Source organism: Staurois parvus, unplaced genomic scaffold, assembly GCF_062004578.1.
Source record: "Staurois parvus isolate SC_StPar_1 unplaced genomic scaffold, SC_StPar_1.0 ptg000630l, whole genome shotgun sequence".
Classification (NCBI taxonomy): Eukaryota; Metazoa; Chordata; class Amphibia; order Anura; family Ranidae; genus Staurois; species Staurois parvus.
Window position 1 is genome coordinate 232,950 of NW_028318426.1, and position 25,062 is coordinate 258,011.

Genomic DNA, 25,062 nt, shown 5'->3' on the forward strand with positions numbered 1-25,062 from the left:
AAAGTGTTCCTTTAATCTTAATGAGCAGTGTGTTTACTCAATACAACCTTATCTTTTACTAAAAATGTTGTGTTGTGTTGGAGTTTGCATGTTTCCCCTGTGCCTGCGTGGGTATCTTCCGGGTACTCCGGTTTCCTCAACCTACTCCAGAGACATGTTGGTAGGTTAATTGAATCATGTATAAATTGGCCCTAGTATGTATGAATGTGAGTTAGGAACCTTAGGCTGTACTCTCCTTTAGGGTCTGATGTACAATATATATGTAAAGCACTGTGTAAATGGACAGCACTATATAAGTACCTGTAATAAATAATTATATATATATATTTTTTTTTAATTCTGAGTTTTGGTAAACATTTGTGCAAAAATAGTGACAAAACATTGCAATCATCAGAAAATATATAGAATTCTAAGTAACTTTATGGCCAAAAAGGAAGATTTTTACATGAGTGCAAAAAATATAAAAACCCTCCTAACACACGGCACAGAGACTGAAGCAGGTAGGTTGTGACAATGCTTTTATTGTAGTGGAAACAAGTCTCCGTCCATAGAACAGATATGAGCCACATCTGACAAATCGTATACCTCACACTGACAACCTCAACGCTCTACCAGTCCACACTCGGACTGTACCACAACACTGTCACATCCTCCCCTTATCTCGCTGTAAAGTGGACCAGTCCGTCACCCGGAAGAACTCCGCTCCTCAGACTCTCCTCCCTTTCCGGTAGCAGCTGGCGGCGACCATGGTGAGTGAGATGACTTGCTCCGGTGTAATCCGGTGTCATCCTTGTCGGTGAGAGGCTCGGCGGCCGCTTATACGGTGCCGGGAGAGGGGGGGCGGTGTCGGGACTGAGGTGTAGGCCGTATTGCGGGTTTCTAGCTAAGTGATAGGGGTCGTTGTGGCTCTTATTCCCTGCTGGAGTCAGGAAGGCCTTGTGCGGGTTCCAGGTGTTTAGTAGCAGAGAGCGACGTGTTGTCTGTGATAGGCGGCCTCTGTGTGTGTGTGGCTGGATGCGGCCTGCAGTGAGCAGTGCGCTCTGTATCCTTGGAGAAGCCATGTCCCGGTCCTGGAATGTCATGTATGTCCCGGGGTCCTCCTGTCACCTATGACCAGGCCCAGCAATACACCGTGCAGGGAGACCAGTGTCCCCATACAAACAGTTGTATGTAATTATCTCTCTTCTGTAAAGAATGGGGAAGTGGTTACCCCCGTCAGACTGTAATTTAACTGCTTCCCGATCGCCCTATAGCAGAAATAGTGCCACAGGGTGGCACGGGTGCGCAAACTCGCACGCATGTATAAATGTGATTTTGCATTTCTGGGTAGGTAGTGCACACCCTGCCTGCGCCGCCATAAGTGGCTGCGCCTGTCAGTCACTGGGTCCTGGCCCATAATTGCTCGCTGGCGCCCAGTGATATTCGATGATCTTCAGTGGAGAGGCAAACTGTCTTGTTTACTAACAGTTTTCCCTGCCTGCTTTGGCCATCCAAAGCAGTGTGCTTACAGTGAAGCACAGACACCACTCACTACTAAAACACTCATTGCACACAGTTAACCCTTTGCGCACCCCTCATGTTAACCCCTTCCTGTCCAGTGCCATTAGTGCAGTGTCAGTGGTTTTTTTTTTTTATTTTTTTTTTATGTAGCACTGATCACTGTATTGGTGTCACTGGGGTTGTCAGTGACACCGTCACTTACCCCTCTACCCCCAACCCCCCCCCCCCCCCCCCGGTGTCAGAATGTCTGCCGCAGTCCCACTATAAGTCACTGATTGCCGCCATTGCTATTAAAAAAAAAAAAAAAATTCCTTGTATATATACCACCATTTATAAACGCTACAACTTTCACATAAACCAATTTACACGTATTGGGATTTTGTTTAGCAAAGACGTAGCAGAATACATTTTGGCCTGAATTTGACAAAATTTGATTTTTTTTTTTTTACTGGACATGTTTAATAGCAAAAAGTTAAAAATATTTTCTCAAAATTGTTGGTCTTTTTTATAGCGCAAAAAATACAGCACAGGTGATCAAATACCACCAAAAGAAAGCTCAATTCATGGGGTAAAAAAAAGATGTAAATTTAATTTGGGTGCAGTGTTGGATGACTGCGCAGTTGTCAGTTAAACGCAGTGCCTTAATGCAAAAAATTGCCTGGTCAGGAATGGGGTTAAATACTCTGGAGGTTGGTGGTTTTTGCAATTTTTTTTTTTTAACCATTTGCCAACCGGGCACTTTTACCCCCTTCCTGCCCAGGCCAATTTTCAGCTTTCAGTGTTGTCCCACTTTGACAATTGCACAGTCATGCAACCCTGCACCTTAACAATTTTTATCATTTTTTTGAGACCTAGAGCTTTCTTTTGGTGGTATTTAACCACTTGACAGTTGTCAGTTGGGCTATAGCCGAATGACGGCTACAGCGTGGTTGTCCAATTCTGGGAGGGTGTCATATGACGTACTCCCAGAACGTGCACACCCCCAGCGGCGTGCAGCTGGCAATCTCCATGATCGCTGTGTCCTATGAACACAGTTGATTACGTGATGTGGTAAAAGGCCAATCACAGTGGCCTTTTACCACGTGATCAGCTGTGTCCAATGGCACAGCAGATAACCGGGTAAATGCAGTTTCCGGTTGTTGGCTGCACTTTCCTCACGCTGTCTCAACGTGAGGAAAGTACTGCCAATAACCGGCAATTGTCAGAAAACAGATAAAATTTTATGCTTTTTTTTTTTTTTTTGTCTATAGCGCAAAATATAAAACACCCAGTGCTGATTAAATACCATGGAAAGAAAGTTCTATTTGTGTGGAGAAAAAAAATAACAATTTCATATATGGGTACAATGTTGCATGACCACGCAATTATTGAAAGTGCAACATTGCTGAAAATTGGCTTGGGCAGGAAGGGGGTATATGTGCCCAGTAGGCAAGTGGTTAATCACTGGGTTTTTTATTTTTTGCTAAGCAAACTAAAAAGAAACTGCAAATTTTTAAGAAAAGTTTTTTTGTTCTAAAATTTTGCAAATAAGTAATTTTTCTCCTTCACTGATGGGCATTGACAGGCATCACTGAAAGGCAGCACTCATATATGGCACTGAAAGGCAGCTCCAGTAGGCACTGATATGTGGCATTGATGGGCACTGACAGGCAGCACTGATGGGGCTGCACTGCTTATCAGTGTAGATGTTCCTCTGAGAAGTGCTGCTTTCCGGCTCTCCTTACGGTGCTGTAAGGATGAGGAAAGGAGAGCCGATAACTAGCATTTCCTATGTACATGTCATCAGCTGTGATTGGACACAGCTGATCACATGATAGAGCCTGTGTCATCGGCTCTTTACTGTGATCGATGATGACACAGCGGACCGCCGCGCGGTGCGCCACCTGCGGAACACGTGCAGCTAGAGTGGGAGGACTTCATATACATCCTCCCAGAACGAGAGAGGAGAGCCACCGTCCGCCTGTCATTTCCTTGTATGGCGGGTGGGAGGCGGTTAATTACTTTTATTGTAAATAAAAAATATATATATATTTTTATATCCATCCCCCATGCTTGCGCGCAAAAGCAAACAAGTATGCAAACAGCGATTGTCCCACACATGTGAGGTATCACCATAAACAGCAGATCATGGCCAGTAATTCTAGCACACGACCTCCTCTGTAAATCTGAAATGGTAACCTGTAAGGGCTTTTAAAGTGTCGCTTATGAATAGTAAAATGTACATTTGTTGTCGTTGCATGGGCGTGCGCAATTTTAAAGTGTGACCTGTTTGGAATCTATTTACTCAATGTCCTTTATATCTTACAAAAAGAAACTATATATATATAAAATACAGTATTTATATGGTGCCAACAGTTCGCTCAGCGCTGTACATTACAATGGGAGACAATACATGAGGCAGTACAATAACCATACAAAGTGATACATGAGGGGTTCGAGGGCCCTGCTCCTTGGAGCTTACAATCTAGGAGGGAGGTGATAGTGGTACGGGAAGAAAAGCTGTGGGGGATGGAGTGGTAGGAAGAGTGGAGGAGATCGGCAATTAGCAGAGGGTGGGGTAGGCGTCCCTGAAGAGGTGGGTTTTCAGGGTGCGCCTGAAGGAGAGGAGAGTAGGTGATAGTCTGATGGATTGGGGTAGGGAGTTCCAGAGGATGGGTGATGCCCTGGAGAAGTCCTGGAGCCGGGCATGGGAAGAGGAGACCAGGGAACTAGAGAGGAGGTGGTCTTGTGAGGAGCGGAGAGTGCGTTTTGGGTGGTATTTGGATATTAGGTCGGTGATGTAGTTTGGGGCAGAGTTATGGACAGCTTTGTACGTCAGTGTTAGCATTTTGAATTTGATCCGTTGGGCAATCGGAAGCCAGTGGAGGGATTGGCAGAGGGGGGTGGCGGAAATGTAGCGGTTGGTAAGGTGGATGAGTCTGGCCGCTGTATTCAGGATCGACTGAAGCGGGGATAGCCTGTGGTGAGGCAGGCCAGTGAGGAGGGAGTTGCAGTAATCGAATTGTGTTATGGTGAGGGAGTGGATGAGTTACTTAGTAGTTTCTGGGGTTAGGAATGGGCGTATTTTGGAGATGTTGCGGAGGTGGAGTCTGAATGAGTTTGTTAGCGATTGGACTTGGGGCTGGAAGGATAGATTGGAGTCCTAGAATGACACCAAGTACTCTGGCTTGCAGGGTGGGCCCAATGGTGGCATTGTTGGACGTGATGGAGAAGTCAGTGGGGGGGGGGGGGGGGGGAACTAGGAGCTCGGTTTTGGAGAGGTTCAGTTTAAGGAAGTAGAGCGACATCCAATCTGACATGTCGTTCAGTAGGCTAGTGATTCGGGCGGAGACTGAATGGGTGAGGTGAGGGGTCGAGAGATAGATTTGTGTGTCGTCGGCATAGAGTTGGTAGTTGAAGCCATGAGAGTGTATCAGTTGGCCAAGGGAGGAGGTGTAGACGGAGAAGGGGCCTGAGGACAGAGCCTTGAAGGACACCAACAGAGAGGGGGAGTGAGGGCGAGGTGGTAGCGTTATAGGTACCGCTGAAGGAGCGTTGTGATAGGTAGGACAAGAGCCAGGAGAGCGGAGTCTCTGAGGCCAAGGGAGTGTAGTTTTTTGAGGAGGAGGGGGTGGTCGAGTGTGTCAAAAGCCGCGGAGAGGTCGAGGAGTAGGAGCACTGAATAGTGGCCATTAGCTTTGGAGGTTAGCAGATTGTTGGTGAGTTTGAGTAAGGCAGTTTCGGTGGAATGTAGGGGACGGAAGCCAGACTGTAGGGGGTCGAGGAGGTTGTTGTTGTTGAGGTGGGAGCTTAGGCAATTATAGACTAAGCGCTCAAGGAGTTTGGATGTAAATGGCAGCAGGGAGATGGGTCTAAGGTTGTTCGGGTCGGTGGAGTCCAGGGAGGGCTTTTTAAGTATGGGAGTGATGTGTACGTGCTTCAGAGGGGAGAGGAATGCGCCAGAAGAGAGGGAGAGATTAAAGATGTGGGTGAGGGAGCGTAGGATGGAGGAGGAGAAGGGAGATCGTAGGAGTTGTGAGGGGGCAGGTGGTGAGGCGGGCTTCAGAGAAGACCTTAGTGACCTCCTCAGTGGTAGTAAGGGCAAAGGAGTGGAGTGTTGAGGGGGCTTCAGTGTGAGGGATGTTAGGTGGTTTGGAGGTCTGGACAGTGGTGAGGCCAAGGGAGAGGGGTGTTGAGGGGGTTACCGTGTGAGAGGTGATAGGTGGGGTGGAAGTCTGAGCAGCTGCGATGTCCCTGCGAATTGTGTCAATCTTGTATTTTGAAGTGATTGGCAATCTCGTTGGGCGGTGAGTGAGGTACTAGGTGGAGGTGGGGGCGGAGAGGGTAGAGAGCTGAAGGTAGAGAAGAGCCGACGAGGATTGGAGGAGAGGGTATTGATGAGGGTCAGAAAGTAGGCTTGTTTGGCAGCGTGGAGGGAGGAGGTGTGGAAGGCAGATCTATATCGGGTGAATGCTAGTTGGGATCTGGTTTTGCGCCATAGTCGCTCCAGCGCACGACTGCATCGTTTGAGAGTTTTGGTGTGATCAATCTGCCAGGGCTGAAGCGGTCGGGGTCTGATGCTTCGTGTGGTTAAAGGCGCTAGCGAGTCTAGAGCGGTTGAGGAGTTTATAGGCAGTCGGGGCAGGACAGGGGAAGGATGCTGTCGTAAAGTTGATCAGCTGCAGAGTGGAAGGGGGCAGGGTTCAGGTTGCGGAGGTTTCGGCTGGTAATAGTTTGACATTTGGAGGGGTAGGTGTGTGAGGATGAGGAGACAGAGAAGGTAATGAGGTTGTGGTCAGAGAGAGGGAAGGGGGTGTTTGTGAGGTTGTGGGGAGTGCAGAGATGGGAGAAGACAAGGTCCAGGATGTTCCCGTCGGAGTGGGTGGTGGATTGTATGCACTGTGTGAGTGCAAAAGAGGAGGTTAAGTGGAGGAGTTGGGATATAGCCGGGTTATTGATGTTGAAGTCTCCAAGGATGATAGTGGGTAGCTCGGAAGAGAGAAAAGGGTAGCCAGGCGGAGAAGTCATCAGGAAGCCGGATACGGGTCCAGGAGGCCGGTAGATTACAGCAATCCTCAGGAGGATTGGAGAGAATAGTCAGACGCAGTGGACCTCAAAGGAGCAGAAGGATGGAGAGGGGGGGTTTGGGAGGACTCGGAAGGTGCTCAGCGGTGACAGGAGCAAACCAACCCCACCACCTTTTCGACTGTTGGGTCTGGGTGAGTGGGTCCAGATGAGACCTCCATAGGAGAGTGCTGCAGGGGAGATAGTCAGTGGCTTGGATCCAGGTTTCCGTGATCGCTAGGAGGTTGAGGGAGCGGGAAACAAAGAGGTCATGGATGGCGGAGAGCTTGTTGCAAGCTGATTGGGCATTCAGGAGTGCACACGAAAACGGGGGGGTGGTTTTGGGGAGCAGAGGGACAGGTACTAGGTTGTGGGGGTTGCGGCAGGATGTGGGAGGGTGCCTTGTGGATGAGCGAGGTGGTGGAGGGCCAGGGTTCGGGGAGATGTCCTTTGCGGTTAGGAGAAGGGTGAGAAAGGTGGCATGGGAGCGGGATGTGCAAGAGCGTGTAAGTCTACCAGTGGAGGTGTTCGGGTCAGCGGGAGAGTGGAGTATTAGGAGGAGGTGGTGAGTGCCGTAGAGGGGAAAAGGAAGCAGTGAGGGTGCAATGTACAGTTGTTTGGGAGGAGCAGAGGGATAGAGAGAAGAGATTTTGGGAACGGAGGATAGGAGTATGAGGAGGCATTTTAGGGAGGTAAACGGAGCGGCGGACAGGTGTGGTGGGAAGCTTGGTTGCAGATAGTCTAGCGTGCAGTGGCGTATCTCGTCGCTGTGTCTTTTGGTAGCTAGAGTTCTCGTGCCTAGGAACAGGATGGGTAGAGTTAAGGTCGATAGGTTGTAGCCAAGGGTAGTCAAGCTGCGAGTTCCAGTTTGTGAAAGTCTCGGTTTGAGGGATGAGGTTTGGTTTGCGGAGATGAAGGGTGGTCGTCAGCAGCGGAGGTGTGGAGATGGGGTGTAGAGAAGGTTGTGAGAGGTGGGCATCAGATGTGGGTGATGGGCCTAGTAGGACTGGGGGATCGCAGAACCAGCTGTCGGGTCTTCTCCCGCACCGTATTCCTGGGGTTCATCAGATGGGTTTCAGGTCCAGGCAGGGTTTCGCTGTGGTGGGTGATGGTAGGCTTCACCAGGTCGAGGTCATCTGTTGAGCTCAGTGGTCCGGGCAGGGTTGTGTCGTGGGAGGCGATGGTGGGCCTCACCAGGCCGAGATCATCTGCTGGGCTCAATGGTGTGGGAAGCGCTAGCTTCAGGTCACTGGATGGGGGTGTGCGGGTGGAGCTCCTTTAGGCCAGGAGCAGGCTTCCTTCGGGTGGCGGGGGGTGTCGTGGTAGGCCGCAGTAGGCTCTGCCAGGCCAGGTGCTTTGGTGCTGAGGTAGGCCTTGGCTTAGGTGGTGCGGGTCCCTTGTTGCTTCACGGCAGGGTCGGGGGGACTGCTGGTGCCCTCACCCTGCCCTCAAGCTACCCAGGTGGTTGGGTTGTGAGGTGGGGGCTGAGCGGTGCGGCCTGGGTGCGATGTGCGGCCTGGATGCGGGGCTGCAGCGGGCGGTGGGAGGCAGCAGGGTTGAGGGCTGGTGGGCTTATGTGGTTGCTCCTGTATTCATGAGTCCCTGGTGGCTAGTGGTTTGACAGCGGCTGGGCCCTGCGGGACGGGCGCCGCTATAGTGGAGGCAGGGGTGGAGCGGTGGGGAGGCTCGGCCGGCCGCTCCTCCAGCGTGCCCAACGTACCTGGGCGGTGGCGGGTCGCAGCTCAGTGCGGCTTGAGGAGGGGCGCCAAGGTGGAGATGGATTGGCGCTGCGAAGGGGACCACGTGGGGATGGACGGATGCCAGGAAGGATGGCGGGATCGTCTGCCGCTGAGGAGGGCGTGGCACTGTCCGTAGGTCTCCCTCTCTCTTCCAGGTGGGTGGTAGTGGCCGGGATGGCGGGCGGGAGCGCGGAGGCGACCGGAGCTGAGAATCATGCAGCTGCTCCGGTCACCATCTTGAATGAAAAACATATATACACACACACTTTTTATTTTTCTTTTTTTTTCTAATTGCTGTCACAAGGAATGTAAACATCCCTTGTGGCAGGTATTTATTATGGAGGGATCTGGGGTCCCTGAGGCTGCACTTGAAAGCATTCAAAACACCAAGATTGGTGTTTTTGACTGCATTAAGATTTTAAAAATGCCACCAAAAGTTTGAGTAAACCAGAAGTGCTGTCAGGACTATAAGAGAGCCAATCAAAGCCAATTCTGGCTTTGTTCAGTACTCTGGCCAGCCGGCAGACGTGCCTGCTGGTCGGTGGGACGGGAGAGCTGCGGAAGGGGGTTGTCTGCTCCCGCTGCTTGTACAAGCAGTCGAGCAGCTAGTTAGCTGCTCCAATTGCTTGTTCAAGAGAGCTGGCCGTCGGCTTTATATATAAAAAAAAAAAAGGTACCGGAGTGATGCATCACTCCAATATAACCACTGAAAGTTCAGCAACATACGAGTACACCGTTGGTCCAGAAGTGGTTAAAGTGGAACTTTAGTCAGAAAATTAAGTCATGCCAGATCACTTCAGTCTGGCTTCTTTTGCTGGTATTAAAAATAAATGCGTCTGCTTTTTAAAATCTAGTAATACACTGGCTCACCCTGCTCTGCACATGCTCAGTTGCTCTTTATTTTTAGGCATGGCTGAATTTAATGTTTTGCTGTGCTCCAATACAGTTCGGTGCAGAAAAAATGCAGCATGTTCTACTCCTTTTTTTTTTTTTTTTGTTTTCTGGAACAAACTGCACTGGTGTGAATTATGCCATTGGAAACCATGTAACATACTATCGTGGACAGCATGTGATGTGAACTAGCCCTTACAGCAGAAATAAGCTCTCCTTTACAACTCAGAAAGCTGCTTTTGTTTGATCTGTAACTGCCATGAATGCTACACATGTGATCAGTTATGACACCAGCCATTTGATGTTTTGACAGTTTGGTTGAGGACACACGCAAATGTGACAGCATTCCAGGAATGGAACTTTTTTTTTAAACCATTGAGACTCCAGTCACACTTGTATAACTACAAAGTTGCACAAATTTAGAGTGCATCTTTGGGTTTGACTTGGATGTGTCTTGTGTCTCTGCAAAGTCAGATCCACTATTGTATGTAAAACATTCAGTTGCGACTTCATGCAACTTTTGAAGGTTACATTGATGTCTATGCCCCTCAAGTTGCACGAAAGTCAGACCAAAGTGGTGCATGAACTACTTTTAGAGTCGTTGCAGCTTTAAGTTGCACATATATGAATGGTTATCATTGGGAAACATGGGGTATGTCTTGACATGCGACTTTTGATGTCCGAAATTGCATGACGATTCGTACAAGTGTGTATGGGGTCTAAGTCGATGGGTTTAGTTCTGCTTTATAATTTATGCCTTTAAAAGTAGTATGATATCCAGCATTGTAAATGGCTTACACACTATTCTCTATAGCTCATCACTTTAGGGCTGGAGCATAGCAACCTTACCCTATTTAGAGCCATAAACATGCCTTTAGCCTCATTCAGATGGGTGCTGTGGCCTATACAGCTTGAATGGGCTGTCTAGAGCTAGAGCTGCTCATGGCCAGCCTATATTACTTTCTAGTGACAACAGACACACCTAGTAATCTGGCAGGCAAACGGGGATGGGTGCACAGTCCTGAATGCACCGGCCCTAGCTGCATGAATGTCCTGTTTATGCTGTATGTTCGTCTGTGAATGAAGACTCAGCTGAAAACTTCTATTCATGCAAGTCCTTGTCAGTGTTTTAAAAAATTATTTGCACATCAGTATTAGTTAATGCTGTACGTCCACACTGCTATGGATGCAAGTACTGTAGGTCTCATAGACCCCCAGCCCCGCATTTGTGTGTCCATACCCTCTTGCTGGCCAATCAAATGAAGCGCAAGGCTGTCTGCTTTGCGGTTGTCCAAGGGGGAAGCGGGTCAGAGACATGACTGAGGTTTGAGACTTGCTGTGCTTACATCTATAGTGACTGGTAAGTACAGCAGTACCTTGTCATTGTAAACTAGTTTTCAACGTGCTGGAGAGAATTATGGAGGTTTGAAAGTGAGGCTAAGGAATATTTCTTTAAAATAGAATTCCAGGTTTACTTTTGCTTTAAATAGTTAATTTGGTCAAAGGTGGTCCAAACCATTATTTCCATGTCAGAATGGTCTGGCCATTGGGACTGCTGTATTGGACTATAGTAGCATTTAGCTACATGCACTACCTGAAGCTGTGTTTAACAGCAATTCAAGCAACCTCTCCTCTGCTGTTGGATATAAAGAGAGTTGGCCATAGCACATCTCTGCTATTCAGAAGACTTGTATTTCTTAATGATTACTTGACATCCTCTGATTTGATGAGATGAAGATCCTGATGTTCTCACCCCTCTGATCTTGCCTGAAATCATGTTAGCTTCTAGTGCTGTCTACCTTTGCTGCATTCTTACCAGAGTCCCCAGCTATATCCAAGAACTACAGAACCGCATTCTGTTAATGGAGAGGTTGAGCTGTTTTGTAGTCCTTTCCTGGGCTGTTAAACCTGCCTTTCCGTATATACAGTAAAGTGAGCATCTCACACTAGGGCGGAAAGAGTTGCCAGTATGGTCACCAGGTGAAAACAAAGGTGGAGGAGCCTGAAAGAAGAATAATGCATCTAAGAACTGTTAAAGAGTAATATATTCAATTTGTTCTTCGTTTAAAGTTTTATTTAACTCCTTTTCCTTGTTATAGTACCTTAGCAGTGACATGCTGTCTTCCTGAAGATATCAGGAGTCCATTAGTCCCTGATGCCTTGTCTGCCTAAACCCAAAGCAAGTCTGGGACGGAATGCTCTCAACCTTCTTCTTTCCCATTCACTGCTCCAAAGTTTGAGCTGTGGATCCAGAACCACTCAGCTCTGGTAACCCCTGCCTTGTGTACAGCCCTTTCTTGTCATAGTTTTGCTTGTAATGGTATTAGAGATGCACCGCAATTTCGGTGGCCGAAACAATTTGTCCGAAAACACCCTTATCGCCTGTTGGCCGATATAACAATAAGCACTGATACAGGTGCCAAAAATAATATGCTAATATTTGCACTAGACCTCCTGTAACTTTGCACGGGTAACCTGTAGAAATTTTGGAAGCGTCGTCCGTGGAGATTTTTAAGTACCGCAGTTTTGACGCCATTCCACGAGCGTGCACAATTTTTTAAAGCTTGACATGTTTGGTATCTATTTACTCGGCGTAACATCTTTCATATTTTACAAAAAATTGGGGTATATGTTGTGTTTTTTTTTTGTTTTTTTTTATCATTAAAGTGTATTTTTTTTTTTCCAAAAACATTGCATTTGAAAAATTATATAAATTTTTAAAAAATGTCCGTTTCGGTTTTCGGCCAAGTACATTCTGAATTTTTGGTTTCGGCACCAGAATTTTAATTTCAGTGCACCAGTAAATTGTATGGCTAGTTTGCCATTGAGAGCCTCTTTTGGATTTTTGGTGCGAAGCTGTGAAGTTGATCTTGCAAGTTCAGTGGTCTGAGCCACGAATCTACAGATTCTAATTTGTGATCCTACTCAAAATCTTAAAGTTGGAGGATTAGCTTGATAGCTGAGCTATTGGCATTTTCAGAATCTTGGTAATAGCAGCCCACTACTTGCACCACCGATTTTCTTTTAAAAATGTGAAATGTACAGTAAAAGCAATAGTGGTGTTGTAGGTATCAGCAGGGTGCAGTAACACACAGTAATACTTGTATGTTTGCTTTAGGTTTAGCACCGCTGCATTGAAAGCAGGTTTAGTTGGGGAGTTTGTGAGATATATCTACAAATGATTGTGATTCTATTCTAGGAAATGCAAACCTCTACGAAGTTGTTTTCATATAAAGCTTGGAAACTGTAAGCACTTCAGTTTAAAATTGGAACCTTTATAGGGCTAACTAGTAAAATTGTTTTGTTTTTAATAGGCTAAAATTAAGGCCCGAGACCTGCGCGGTAAGAAGAAGGAAGAGCTGTTAAAGCAGTTGGATGACCTCAAGGTTGAATTGTCACAACTAAGAGTTGCTAAGGTGACAGGAGGAGCTGCCTCTAAGCTGTCCAAAATGTGAGTATATTTTACTTCTTTATATAATGCAGACCCTTTCCTTTCCACTTGAGCTGGGATTGTTGCTACTTTATATAGTGCAGACCCTTTATTTTCCACTGCACCTGAGATTGTTGAATCATTCACATCAGTTCTTAGTTGAGAACTTGATTAAGAACATCTGAGCTAGCCCAAATAAGTGGCATGTGTGCTTCCTCAGGATGTGGAAAATATACAGTGATGCTCAAGTTTGCATCCCCTGGCACAAATCTTGAAATTTTGCCATTGATATTGAAAATGACTGTTCATGCCAAAAACTTTTATTTAAAGGATAAGTTCACCTTTTGGACAAAAATAATAAATGCATTTTTTTTGCAGGTAAACAAAATGTCCATTTATTATTTTTCTCCAAAGGAGCCTGTAAAGCATTGAACCAACGATCAGTAGATCGCTGATGCCATGCGGGTCTCCTGCAGACCTGTCAGAATATCTGCTTGCTGTATGGGATGTGCGAGCAAGCAGATACTTTTGACAGGAAGCTTCAATGAACTACCATGTGGCTTGCTCTGGGGGCATTCAGCAGGGAGGGAGCCAGGAGCACCAGCGGGGCACCCGAGATGAGTAGGATATCAGGGCTGCGTTAGGGGAGCAGAGATATACTTGCCTAATCAGACGTTCTTGTGAGCGCAAGACCAGTGTCTGAACTATTTGTAATCCTTATGCTGCCTTTTCTTTAACTTTTTTTTTTTTTTTCTTCCACATTTCTTCTGCTACTTTCTGATTCCTGGCCTAGACAAATGTCATACATCCTATGAGTCTTCATGAGAGTAGGGGTTTTATCAGCTAAGCACATCCTCCCACCTGTATGCCTGAGCTAAGGATGGATGGGTTCCAGGAAGTAAATTCTACATGAATTGTCTGCCCTTAATCCAGATGCCCACAGCCAGAAATGCTAGGGGGGGTGTTTTTGAGAGCGATTTCTCAGCAAAGTAAAGCCTGGAGACATGGATGAGGAGAATTTGCTTTGAATGTTCAAAATTAATCCAATTTTTCTTTGGGGGGGGGGTCTGATGCAATGTAGTTCTGCTTTAAAGATTCACTTCTTCACAATACCAATAGCGAAAAATGGTGAATGGGTGCTTGATCTAAACTGATTTCCATGTTTGCTTGGAATGCAAGTGTGTAAATACTTTGTGTACATAGTCTGGACACAGGCTCACTTCAAGCGCTACTTCTTACAGTACTTAAGATTTTGCTTACTGTCACATCTCTCGCTCATCCTCTAAATTGTGGGAAAATGTTACCCATTTTATTGTAGCCGTGTTATCTCAGCAGGTGTTAACAATGCGACAGCATGCTTGTAGTTGCTAATCTACTCTCCCTCTAGGGTCTGTTTCTATATATAAAGGTTAAGTTGACTTTTACAGAAAAAATAATAAATGCACATATTTTAGCAGAAAAAATGTGCATTTATTTTTTGTATTGGAGCCTGCAAAGTATTGCAAGGTCAAGCTCCTGTACATTCCCTCTTCAGGTTTCTACCTCTCTAAGTGTTTGAAAGTAGAGAGCGTGAATGGACTATAAGGTGCAGCGATCAGCATGCTTGCAGTCCACTGAGAATTATAAGCAGACTGCCGCGGTGGTAGAGGGAACTTTTATTCATTTGCAGGTGAACGCCAATTTAAATAGCAGCTGTGGGGGGAGAAACGATGGTTCCCAAAACACCTTTTACAGGTTTAGAAATAACCATGAACTATAACCCTAGAATTGTTGCTCTCACTCCTGACATTCACAATGATACCTCACTTGGTGTGGAGCAATTGATGTTTGTATACATGTGCTCACCCTATGCTGTGCTTTTTTTATATGGGGTGGGTTTTTTTTTTTTGGGGGGGGGGGGGTTTGTTTTACAACTTTCTATACTTTAGACATTTTTTTTTCACTTTATTGCTAACAAGTCTCCAATGTGATCGCATGGGCAGGTAATAGGTCCTCTTTATGGAGCCATTGGGGATCTGTTAAACCCCCCAATGTCTCACCTGCCCTCCAGTGCAACTATTGAAACACAAATCATGTTTGAATAGCTGCATCCTTGGCTACACTAGCCAAGGAGTGACAGCTGTGACCTCAGAAATAATGTAATAAACTTCACTTCCAGGGTCATTTAGTCTCAGGAGAGATCAGAGAAGAAACTGTGCCAGCTGTTCACTTGATATCACTTGTCTGTCATGAAGAAACATACCTTGGTAGACAAGTGGTTAAAGCGACCCTTTCCATTGTCCAATATTTTGCATGCTGCTCCAGGTGTGATCCACACTTTGCATCTTAGGACCTGGCATCATCTCCACCTAAGCAATCAATTGTACTAGTAACAGGAATGCTGTGCACCTAAAATGCAAGATCTTGCTTTCCTAAAATAGTCAGCAGAAAAGCGTTCTATTCGGACTTGTTTTGTGCTAGGCACAACACTTTCTCATACTTTGTATTAATCTAGCATGCCTTGTGTTCATTGAAGAAGAAGAAAAAACCAGGAAGTTCTGTCAATGGTGGCAATGCAAAGCACACCCTGTGGTTACAATACAGAAGGGAAGCCGTTTGGTACAGAGCCTGAAAGATCGTTGCTCTCACTGTAGAGATGTGCATACTTAAAGTGGAACTACACTGCATCTGAGCACCTTAAATGCAATTTATTTTGTTTTTAACATTCAAAGCAAATGCACTTCATCTGTGTCTCCATTCTATATTTTGCTGGGAAATCACTTTGAAATAGCACTCCCTTAGCATATTTGGCTGTGGCCATCTTGAGCAAGGGCAGATGATTCATGTAGCATTTACTAACTGGAATCCATCTGTCCTTAGCTCAGGTATGCAGAATGACGTGCTTAGTTTAGAAAACCCCTCCTCCCATCCTGAAGACTCCTGGGATGTATGACATCATTTGCCTGGGCCTCAAAACTACGAAGTAACTGAAGAAATATATAATAAAAAAAAAAAAAAGTTTAAAACAAGTAAATATTTTCCTATCTATTTACTAATGCTAGCAGCATAAGGATTTAAAAATATTCAATGTTGAATGAGTGAAGTTCCGCTTTAAATTGGGCCAGGATAACTATGTAATAAAACATATTTGGACTTCAGTTTTAAATGAGATTGGTGCTTCATGCAGGGCTGAAATCTGGTGAAATCTTGGTACAAAAAATAAAATAATTATTTACTAGGCAAATTCTACCTTAATGGTCTGTTATAGGCACCCAACAGGATTAGAGATTTTTCTACATTAATATTCTTAACCATTATGTACTTTCTTTCAGTCGTGTTGTTCGCAAGTCCATCGCCAGAGTTCTGACTGTGATCAACCAGACACAAAAAGAAAACTTGAGGAAATTTTACAAAGTGAGTGAGATTTTTCTTTTTTCTATAGACCATCACTGTCCAGTTGGGCATGTCTTATACTGTTACCCTTGTCAGCATAGGGCTGCTTGTATAGAATTTTACATAGCTGGTAAAAGAAGTAACTGCTTACTTTTCATGCAGCCAGTTTGTTGAAACCCCACTTTGCTGCTTTCCAGTCCCTTCAGGTATTTGATCAGTGGTCGCTCTAGGTTTCCTCCCAGCCGGCACATACTTCCGTAGGGCTGTACCATCCAGCAGAAGAAACCAGTGTGTGGTGAGGGAGAAGGTATTCTACACACCCACCCAGTCACTGTTTACCAGTATGCAGCTTTTTTGTTAAGATGACACCTCTATTCTCCTGACTACTGTAGGTATTCAAGCAGTGGAATGAGTCAACGATCTCTTGCCACCTTCACACACTGAAGTGCTTGTACATGTAGTGCTGTTCAAGCCAGCAGAAGAAATCCTTGTGTGGCAGGGAGGCGGGTATTCCACACACACAAAAATGTGGGAAAGTTGCAGCAGACAGGGAACAAAGAACTGTGTTTTAGCACATGGACTGCTAGGTAGCTGTAGTGACTTTAGTAGGTATATAATTCAAGTGCCCTTGTGCTGACAATGGTGGCCACTTAAACTCAGGGTAGCCTATAGAGATGTGCTCTCTGGTATAGATGCCCCAATCATAGAACTGGTTGAACAAGATTTGACTCGCTGTGCGCACACATTGATTCCGCCATCACAAGATGGGCTGAGCATAATTGTTGTAGCTGTTACTCTTAATGCTGTATTGCAGTTGTATATATTTACACCCTGTTCCAAATTATGAGGCAAATTATATTTCTCATTTACCTAAATAATTGATGTAAATAACAGTCAGCATAATTCTTATGTTATCAACTATTAAGAGTACAATTCAAATTTTATTGAACAAACCTAATAGTATTTTTTTTAAAACATAAAAAACTTACAATGCACTGTTCCAAATTATTACGCACAGTAAGGCTACGTTCACACTAGCATTGTGTGCAGGCGGCAGAGAGGCGTTTGGGAAGCGTTTTTACCGCTTCCCAAACGCCTCTGCCAATTCTGCACATTACAGCACATGGTGCTGTTCTAACGGGAGTGTTTGCGTTGCGGCAAAACGGACACCTCTGGTCGAGTCAGGAGGCGTTGAAGCCTCCTATTCTCGTCTATGGTGCCGCTCCGCAAACGCCCGGCCCTCGTGTGCGGTTGCGGGGTGTTTGTGGAGCGGTAACACCACTCAAACTGCGTTATAGGCGTTTGTGGGCGTTATTAACGCTCGGCAAACGCCTAGCAACCTCCGCTAAACCGCGCATGCGCCGTTTGCGGAGCGTTAAAAAACGCTCCGCAAACTCCGGACCAACGCTTGCCAAACGCTATAGGGGCGTTTGGCAAGTGTTGGTAAAACAGCCAAGTGTGAACGAGCCCTTAGTTTCAAAACACTTTATAGGTTGTAAAGAACTGAAAATTGTCATTTGTTGTGTTTGCAGCAGATTTACTGAAATCAAAAGCTATTTCAGTCAAACTTTTAATAACTTTTTAAACATTTTAACAGGTCACGTTACCTTTTAACATAGGACCCCCTATTTGATAGCAGCTTCACAAGTCTTGCATCCATTGAAGTTGTGAGTTTTTAGACCGTTTCTGCTTGAATTTGTTTGCAAGATGTCAGAATAGCCTCCCAGAGCTGCTGTTTGGATGTAAACTGCCTCCCACCCTCATAGATCTTTTGCTTGAGGATGCGCCAAAGGTTCTCAATAGGATTGAGGTCAGGGGAGGATGGAGGCCACACCATGACTTTCTCTCCTTTTTATCCCCATAGCAGCCATTGATGCAGAGGTATTCTTTGCAGCATGAGATTGTCATGCATGAAGATGATTTTATTACAGAAAGCATAGTTCTTCCTTCTGTACCAGGGAAGAAAGTGGTCAGTCATAAACTCCACATACTTTGCAGAGGTCCTCTTTACACCTTCGGGGACCCTAAAGGGGCCGACCAGCTCTGTTCCCAAATTCCGGCCCAAAACATGACTCCACCACCGCTTTGCTGACATCACAGCCTTGTTGGAACAGGGTGGCCGTCCACCAACCATCCACTACTCCATCCATCTGGACCATCCAGGGTTGCACGACACTCATCCGTGAACAGGACTGTTTGAAAATTAGTCTTCATGTATTTTTCTGCCCAATGCAGCCATTTCTGCTTGTGAGCATTGGTTAGTCGTCGCAGAATAGAAGGTTTATGCACAGTTTCAAGACTCTGGAGGACTCTACAACTTGACTGTGGGACTCCAGAGGCACCAGCAGCTTCAAATATCTGTTTGCTGCTATGTAATGGTATTTTAGCAACTGCTCTCTTGATCCGATGCATGGATCTGGCAGAAATCTTCCTCAATGTGTCTGCACAAATCTGTCTGTGCTCTGAATCAGCCACAAATCTCTTAATAGTGCGATGATCACGCTTAAGTTTTGGTGAAATATCTGTTTTCATACCTCGTCCAAGGCATTGAACTATTTCACTCTTTTCGGCAGCAGAGAGATCCTTTTTCTTCCCCATATTGCTTGAAAATGGTGCTCTGCTTAATGATGTGGAACACCGTCCTTTTTAGTAGTTTTTCCTTAAATTGGGCTCACCTGCCAATCTAATTATCACAGGTGTCCGAGATTGTTTTAAGTGATCAAAAGAGCCCTGAGACACAATGCCATCCATGAGTTAAACTGAAAAACAAAATATTTAATCTTTGTGACACTTAAATAGAATTTGCATAATAATTTGGAACAGGGTGTAAAGCTGAAGGCCAGGAAACGTGACAGTTCTTCCTTGCAGTGCAAGGGTTACCTGCTCGTTTAGGTCTAAGAGGCACGGAAAGGGATTTACTTATTCAATCCTTCTCTCCTCTGCTGTTAGACCAGTCCCTGCAGTGACTCTTCGTTCTCCAGCAGTCTAAGGTTCTGGCTTCGAGACTGATGCAGGTTCCATAGGCCGCTGAAGCATAGGGAAGCGCTGTCTGCCAGGGGGGTGGAGGATTCGGTAAACAAGTTTTAGTTCCCAGAATAAGCAAGAGGTGGATATATATGCATTTATTGCAAGTGTATTTTAATTGCTGCCCAGGAGATGGAGCTCTGAGGGATCCTTCTGCCCCCTGTTCTATTACACTTTGAAAATCAGGCACTCTTGATTTCAAAATCAAGCAAAAGGCATTCAGTACCTTAGTTTCTTTGGAATGGTTTTAAAGCAACACTTAATATCCTTACTTTCAAAGTCATCCATACACATCCAGTACTTAATGGCCTTGTAATCTGTTTTTCTTAAAGCAGAGTTCCACTCAACCTATCAAAAAATAAGTCAGCAGCTACAAAAACTGTAGCTGCTGACTTTTAAAAAACAGCCACTTACCTGGCCCTCGGTCCTGTGGTGTGTCCCCTGCAGTACGTTTCACCGGCTGTCCTGTATTCCAGGAGGCCGGCATCTTCAGTGTGGGCACCCGGCTGTGATGACTTGCGGCTTCACAGCCGGGTACCCACTGCGCATGCGCGAGTAGCGCTGCACTTCATGAATGGTCCTGTAGTCTTCTGGGACCTGCCACGTGTCCCAAAAGACTACAGGGAGGGAGGACACCTGCCTAGGCAATCAGACCGGGAGTGGGTACTTGTCAAATTCGGGTACCTGCTCCCCAATGGTGCCAATCCTTAATGGGGAACAATCCTTAAAGCGAAACCTCCCCTTTTGGGTGGAGCTCCGCTTTAATGTTTTGTTTTTTTTCAATGGTAGTATTTCTGTCTCCTTGTAATGCCACCTGAAAGCTCCTGAACCTCTCCTCTCCCCCCCCCTTAGTTTTGTTTGGAATGAGCAGTGCACATTGCAATCATGAGCACTGCTCTATGCACACTACAGGTTCCATGGATTATTGCTAGTCTATCTCAGAAGCAAGTAAGAGGGTGGTGCTGCTGTTTTGCTTCTGGGATGTCTCTACATTGCCTGCATGTAGTCAGAGCCAATACAAGCTACTGCTTCTATTAGACAGATTCCTGGTATTCATTCTGCAGGACCTCACAAGGAGCACCCTGCTTAAAAATCCACCATTGCAGGGTGGTTAAGGAATTTGGTTACAAGAACTTGTGCTCAAAAACGCATCCCTCCTCCTGTGCTATTACATACCTGTTTTACTAGGTGTTTTGGGGTATCCTGGACCTTTAGACACGAAGACTTTCATGCTCAACTATGTAAGGCTGCCACCTGGTCATGGGTTTATACTTTTTCATTGTTAAAAAGTGGGTCCCCAATCCTCAGCACATGCAACTTTCTGCTGAAAGGTTCTTGCAGCGGCACTCTGAAGCCAGGGTTTTGATCCCTTTTGTTGGACCTGTTTGCACAGTTCCTAGATGTTGCCCATTCTTGTGTTAATTTTTGGGGACATCCCATGGTGTACTAGTTGCCTGTGTCCTGTGTGATTAGGATAAAGATTTTACAGGTAAGTCATACTTCCTCTGATCTTAAAGTACCGGGACACAGGCCACCCTCCCAAAACTCTCCTGGTTACTCTGCGTTTCTTGCTGCAAGACGGAGGGCCCAACAGAATTGGGTAGGGGTATTGGTGGAGGCATCCCCGGGGTACATGATAGCAAATCTTGTCAGTCCAGTCACCTTAAGGCGTTGGTTTATAATTTGGTGTAAATGTTGCTCTTGTACTGTACTGTGCTCCTAAGATGTGGCCTTTACATGAGAGAAATTTCCCGTTTTTTAAACCAGTGTTTAGTGTCACTTTTAGGTAGTCTTACGTTGCAAGACAGTCACCCAGCATTGTGCTCTTTTAGTAGCAACAGTGTGAATCAGTTCTTGCTATATTAACTTGCACCAAGTGACAATCTGCTTTTCTTCTACAAGGGGGAGCAGGCTAACTAGTGAATACATTGTGTTAGATAAGCTGTCTTTAAAGGTTTAAAGTACAACTTCTCTGTTTTTATTGGAGGACACCGTAATCCATTTTGGTATTTGCCCTACCACCAGGAGGTTGGACATTTAAAAAAAAAGTTTGTTTTTTCATAGCCAGTAAAAGTCTTTACTACAGAGGTAGTACAGCTCTAAATTGGAGACTGGACTAAATATTTACTTCTGCACCTGTATTCACATCTTTAAGGGAGAATATACTGTTCCTGGGGGTTGCTGATCTAATATATTCCTGTGCTTTTTTTTGGGTCTTGTTGAGTGCAATTTAACTTTGAGGCCTTCTTCACACCATGATCCAGAGATGTCAGTTTTTCTGCACGCATTCTGCAAGAGCACAACTTCATCAATTGTTCTCTTTGCCCCGTACAATTTTTTTTTTTTTTTTATGCAATTCTTTTTACATTCATCTGTCAGTAGGGAACCCTGCTGACAGCTGAAACATGAGAGAATGTTTTCACTACTAAAATACCATATGACTTAATAGAACTCAGTATGCAGTATTTTAGTAGCTGTGTGGTATCTTACCACATACTCTGTTGCGGTAAGATACCGCTTTGTGAACTGTCCCTGCAAAGTTCGCAGTTGAATGTTCATTAGGTTCGAATGTTCGACCATGAACCAAATAGGGGGTTGTTTGGCCCATCACTATTGGTGTCATTGTGAGTAACTGTCCCATCGCCGGTGTCATTGGGAGGAGTAGTGCCTCTTCATTGGCATTAGTGGGGGTAGTTATACCCTATTGTTGGTATCAATGGATGAAATGCTACCCAAGGGCCGGATAACTGCACGCAAAGGGCTGCAGTTTGGAGACAACTGACCTAGAAGAATAAGCACAGCCACCCAGGGACAGTAAGTGTTATTCACAGGATTATATGTAAAAATAAAGGAGGTGGGTGGGGTGAATAAAAACACAGGCATCTTTATGTAAAGATTGGTTAGCTGTAGATGATTACATTTTTGGTTTGGGTTAGATGTTATGTAATTGCAAGCTAGTATAATCCTACGCTTCAAGTACATCTGAGGATCTTTAGCCTGTTTGTATTTTATTGCTATTGTGCTATTACAATTAATATACCTTGCCTTAACAGGGCAAGAAGTACAAGCCTTTGGATTTGAGGCCAAAGAAGACCAGGGCTCTCCGGCGCAGGCTGAACAAGCATGAAGAGTCTTTGAGGACTAAAAAGCAGCAAAGAAAAGAACGTCTGTACTCCATGCGCAAGTTTGCTGTCAAGGCATAAGTCTCATGTGTTAATAAAATGTGTTCAGTTATTCTTTTGTGGCCTTTTTATTTTATTTTTTTTTAAACCCGTTTATTGTAGATATAATACATAATCTGCATATTGTTACTAGACCTCAAATTGAGACCACATGTGCCTTGTGACAATAATCCAATGCAAGAAACTGAAGCTTATTTGCACCATTTTTGGTATCTCCCCCAATGTTGCGATTACTGGAGAAGCAGTAATGCAGTGTGCAAATATAGGTTTGATTATCACCCTAAGCAACCTTCGGTCTTTGGAGCTCTGAGTTATTGATTGTGAGAGCCGATGGGATCTCTTCCAGAATTTCTGATGTTTATATGGACAATTTCTATTTTTCATTTAGAATTATTCATTTTTCCTTTTATAAATGAAGTCTTTCAAGAAAATCCTTATTGGGGCCATTTGTCCTCATCCAGGATGTCAAATGGACACATTTTTTTTCTGTGCAGGGTACCACCAGAGACAATGAGGGGAGGTAAACATTGCAGCTACCTGGCTTCTGTATGAGGATAAATGCATGAAATCTGTCTGGGGTTGTGCACGTCTCATACAGTTGTACTGTCATCCCTGCAAGAAGAGGGGAGAAAACCACAGGGATTTCAAATCCCCATGGCTTTCTCCTCTCCTTGCAGGGATGACCGTATAGGCTAGACAAAAACCTTGGAAAATTCAGATATAGACTTTTTAGGCACGTACACTTCACACTATAGTTTGTGAAAATTTTTGTACCTATTAAACAGTTTGTATAAGACATATATTTAGACAAATTATAAAAACTTAAACCATTTTATAGGTAGAATGATGGAATTTGCCACAGACAATTTAGTTCCACTCGAGCTAGACGGCTTCTGATTGGAGGAGAGAGCTGCGGGGATATCCAATCCCCAGCCTTTCCTTCCGTGACTGCATGCACTCCTCTGTGAACTCGGGCTATGTTTACTGTTGACGCTGACAGATGGCTGCACTCTGATACCATTTTTTGTAGAGTTGGCTGTCTTGTGCAAGCAATCAGAACATCCAGTGTTTTCCAGTACGTTTTTGATGCATTTTACAATGTTCCGGTATAGATCTGTGCAGGAAAATGCCCAAAGTGTCAATATGTTGTGTGGCCACTATTATTTTACAGCACTGCCTTAATCCTCTTAGCCAAGGAGTTCACCAAAGCGTCACAGGTTGCCACTGGAGTCCTCTTCCACTCCTCCATGATGATATCACAGAGCTGGTGACTGTTAAGAGTCCTTGCGCTCCTCCACCTTTCGTTTGAGGATGCCTCACAGATGCTCAATAGGGTTTAGGTCTGGAGGCATGCTTGGCCAGTCCATCACCTTTACCCTCAGCTTCTTTAGCAAGGCAGTGGTCGTCTTGGAGGTGTGTTTGGGATTGTTATGTTGGAATACTGCCCTGCAGCCCAGTCTTTGAAGGGAGGGGATCATGCTCTGCTTCAGTATGTCATGTTGGCATTCGTGGCTCCCTCAAACTAGCTCCCCAGTGCCGGCAGCACTCATGCAGCCCCAGACTATAACACTCCCACCAGCATGCTTGACTGTAGGCAAGACATGCTTGTCTTTGTATAGAGACCTGTGTTTACAAACAGGTCTCTTCCCTGTTAGCTTTGCTGCATATCAGAGTGCTGGCCAGAACCCGTTGATTGACATCCCCAGCCGCAAATAGCAACGCGGGTAGGGCAGCACGCGTGCCTCCTACCCGGCAATGCAAAACGTGTGTGTGTGTATATATATATTGTATGTATGTGTGTGTATATGTATATGTGTGTGTGTGTGTGTGTATGTATGTGTATATATATATATATGTGTGTATGTATATATATATGTGTGTGTGATTTTTGTGCTGCCCTGAAGCAGTACTTCTGCTATAGGGCAGGTGGCAAGTGGTTAAATATACAATGTTCTAAGACATTTTCTAGCAAAAATTACTGATTTTAAAATGTAAACAAAATGTGCCAGAAATGGCTTGGAGCTAAAGCAGGATCTTGCAGCTCTGCTATATATATATAGATAGATAGATAGATATTAAAAAAGCGAGAGAAGAAAAGTTTTCTGTGATATACACTCACCTGCCACTTTATTGGGTACACCTTGCTAGTACTGAGTTTGACCCCCTTTTTGCCTTCAGAGCTGCATTCTTTGTAGCATACATTCAACAAGGTGGTTCAAACATTCCTCAGATTTTGGTCCATATTGACATGATGGTATCACGCAGTTGCAGATTTGTTGGCTGCACATCCATGGTACAAATCTCCTATTCCACCACATACGTAAGGTGCTCTCTTGGATTGAGATCTGGTGTCTGTGAAGCCCATTGGAGTACAGTGAACTCATTGTCATGTTCAAGAAACCAGTTTGAGATGATTTGAGCTTTGTGACATGATGCTTTATCCTGCTTGAAGTAGCCATCAGAAGATTTGTACACTGTAGTCAAAGGGATGGACATGGTCATCAATAATACTCCAGGTTGGCCATGGCATTTAAATGATGCTCAGTTGGTACTAAGGGGCCCAAAGTGTACCAAGAAAACATCCCCCACACCATTACACTAGCAGCCTGAACCGTTGATACAAGACAGGATGGATCTGTGCTTTCATGTTGTTTATGCCAAATTCTGACCCATCTGAAAGCGAGACTCATCAGATCAGGCAATGTTTTCCCTTTCGGTTGTCCAATTTTGGTAAGCCTGTATGAATTGTAGCTTCTGGTTCCTTTTCTCAGCTGATTGGAGTGGCACACAGTGTTGTCTTCTGCTGCTGTAGCCCATCTGCTTCAAGGTTTTCTGTGTTGTGAGTTTAGAGATTGTGTTCTGCATACCTTGGTTGTAATGA

General features: G+C 45.0%; 1 protein-coding gene across 1 annotated transcript; it reads left to right on the forward strand.

Annotated features, from left to right (window-relative positions):
- The first annotated feature begins 621 nt into the window (after window positions 1-621).
- Window positions 622-22,233, forward strand: RPL35 (ribosomal protein L35). Its single transcript, XM_089693385.1, has 4 exons — window positions 622-749; window positions 12,488-12,624; window positions 15,915-15,996; window positions 22,053-22,233. The coding sequence occupies exons 1-4, from the start codon at window positions 747-749 to the stop codon at window positions 22,200-22,202; spliced, it is 372 nt and encodes a 123-aa protein (XP_089549511.1). The 5' UTR covers window positions 622-746; the 3' UTR covers window positions 22,203-22,233.
- Window positions 22,234-25,062: the final 2,829 nt, after the last annotated feature.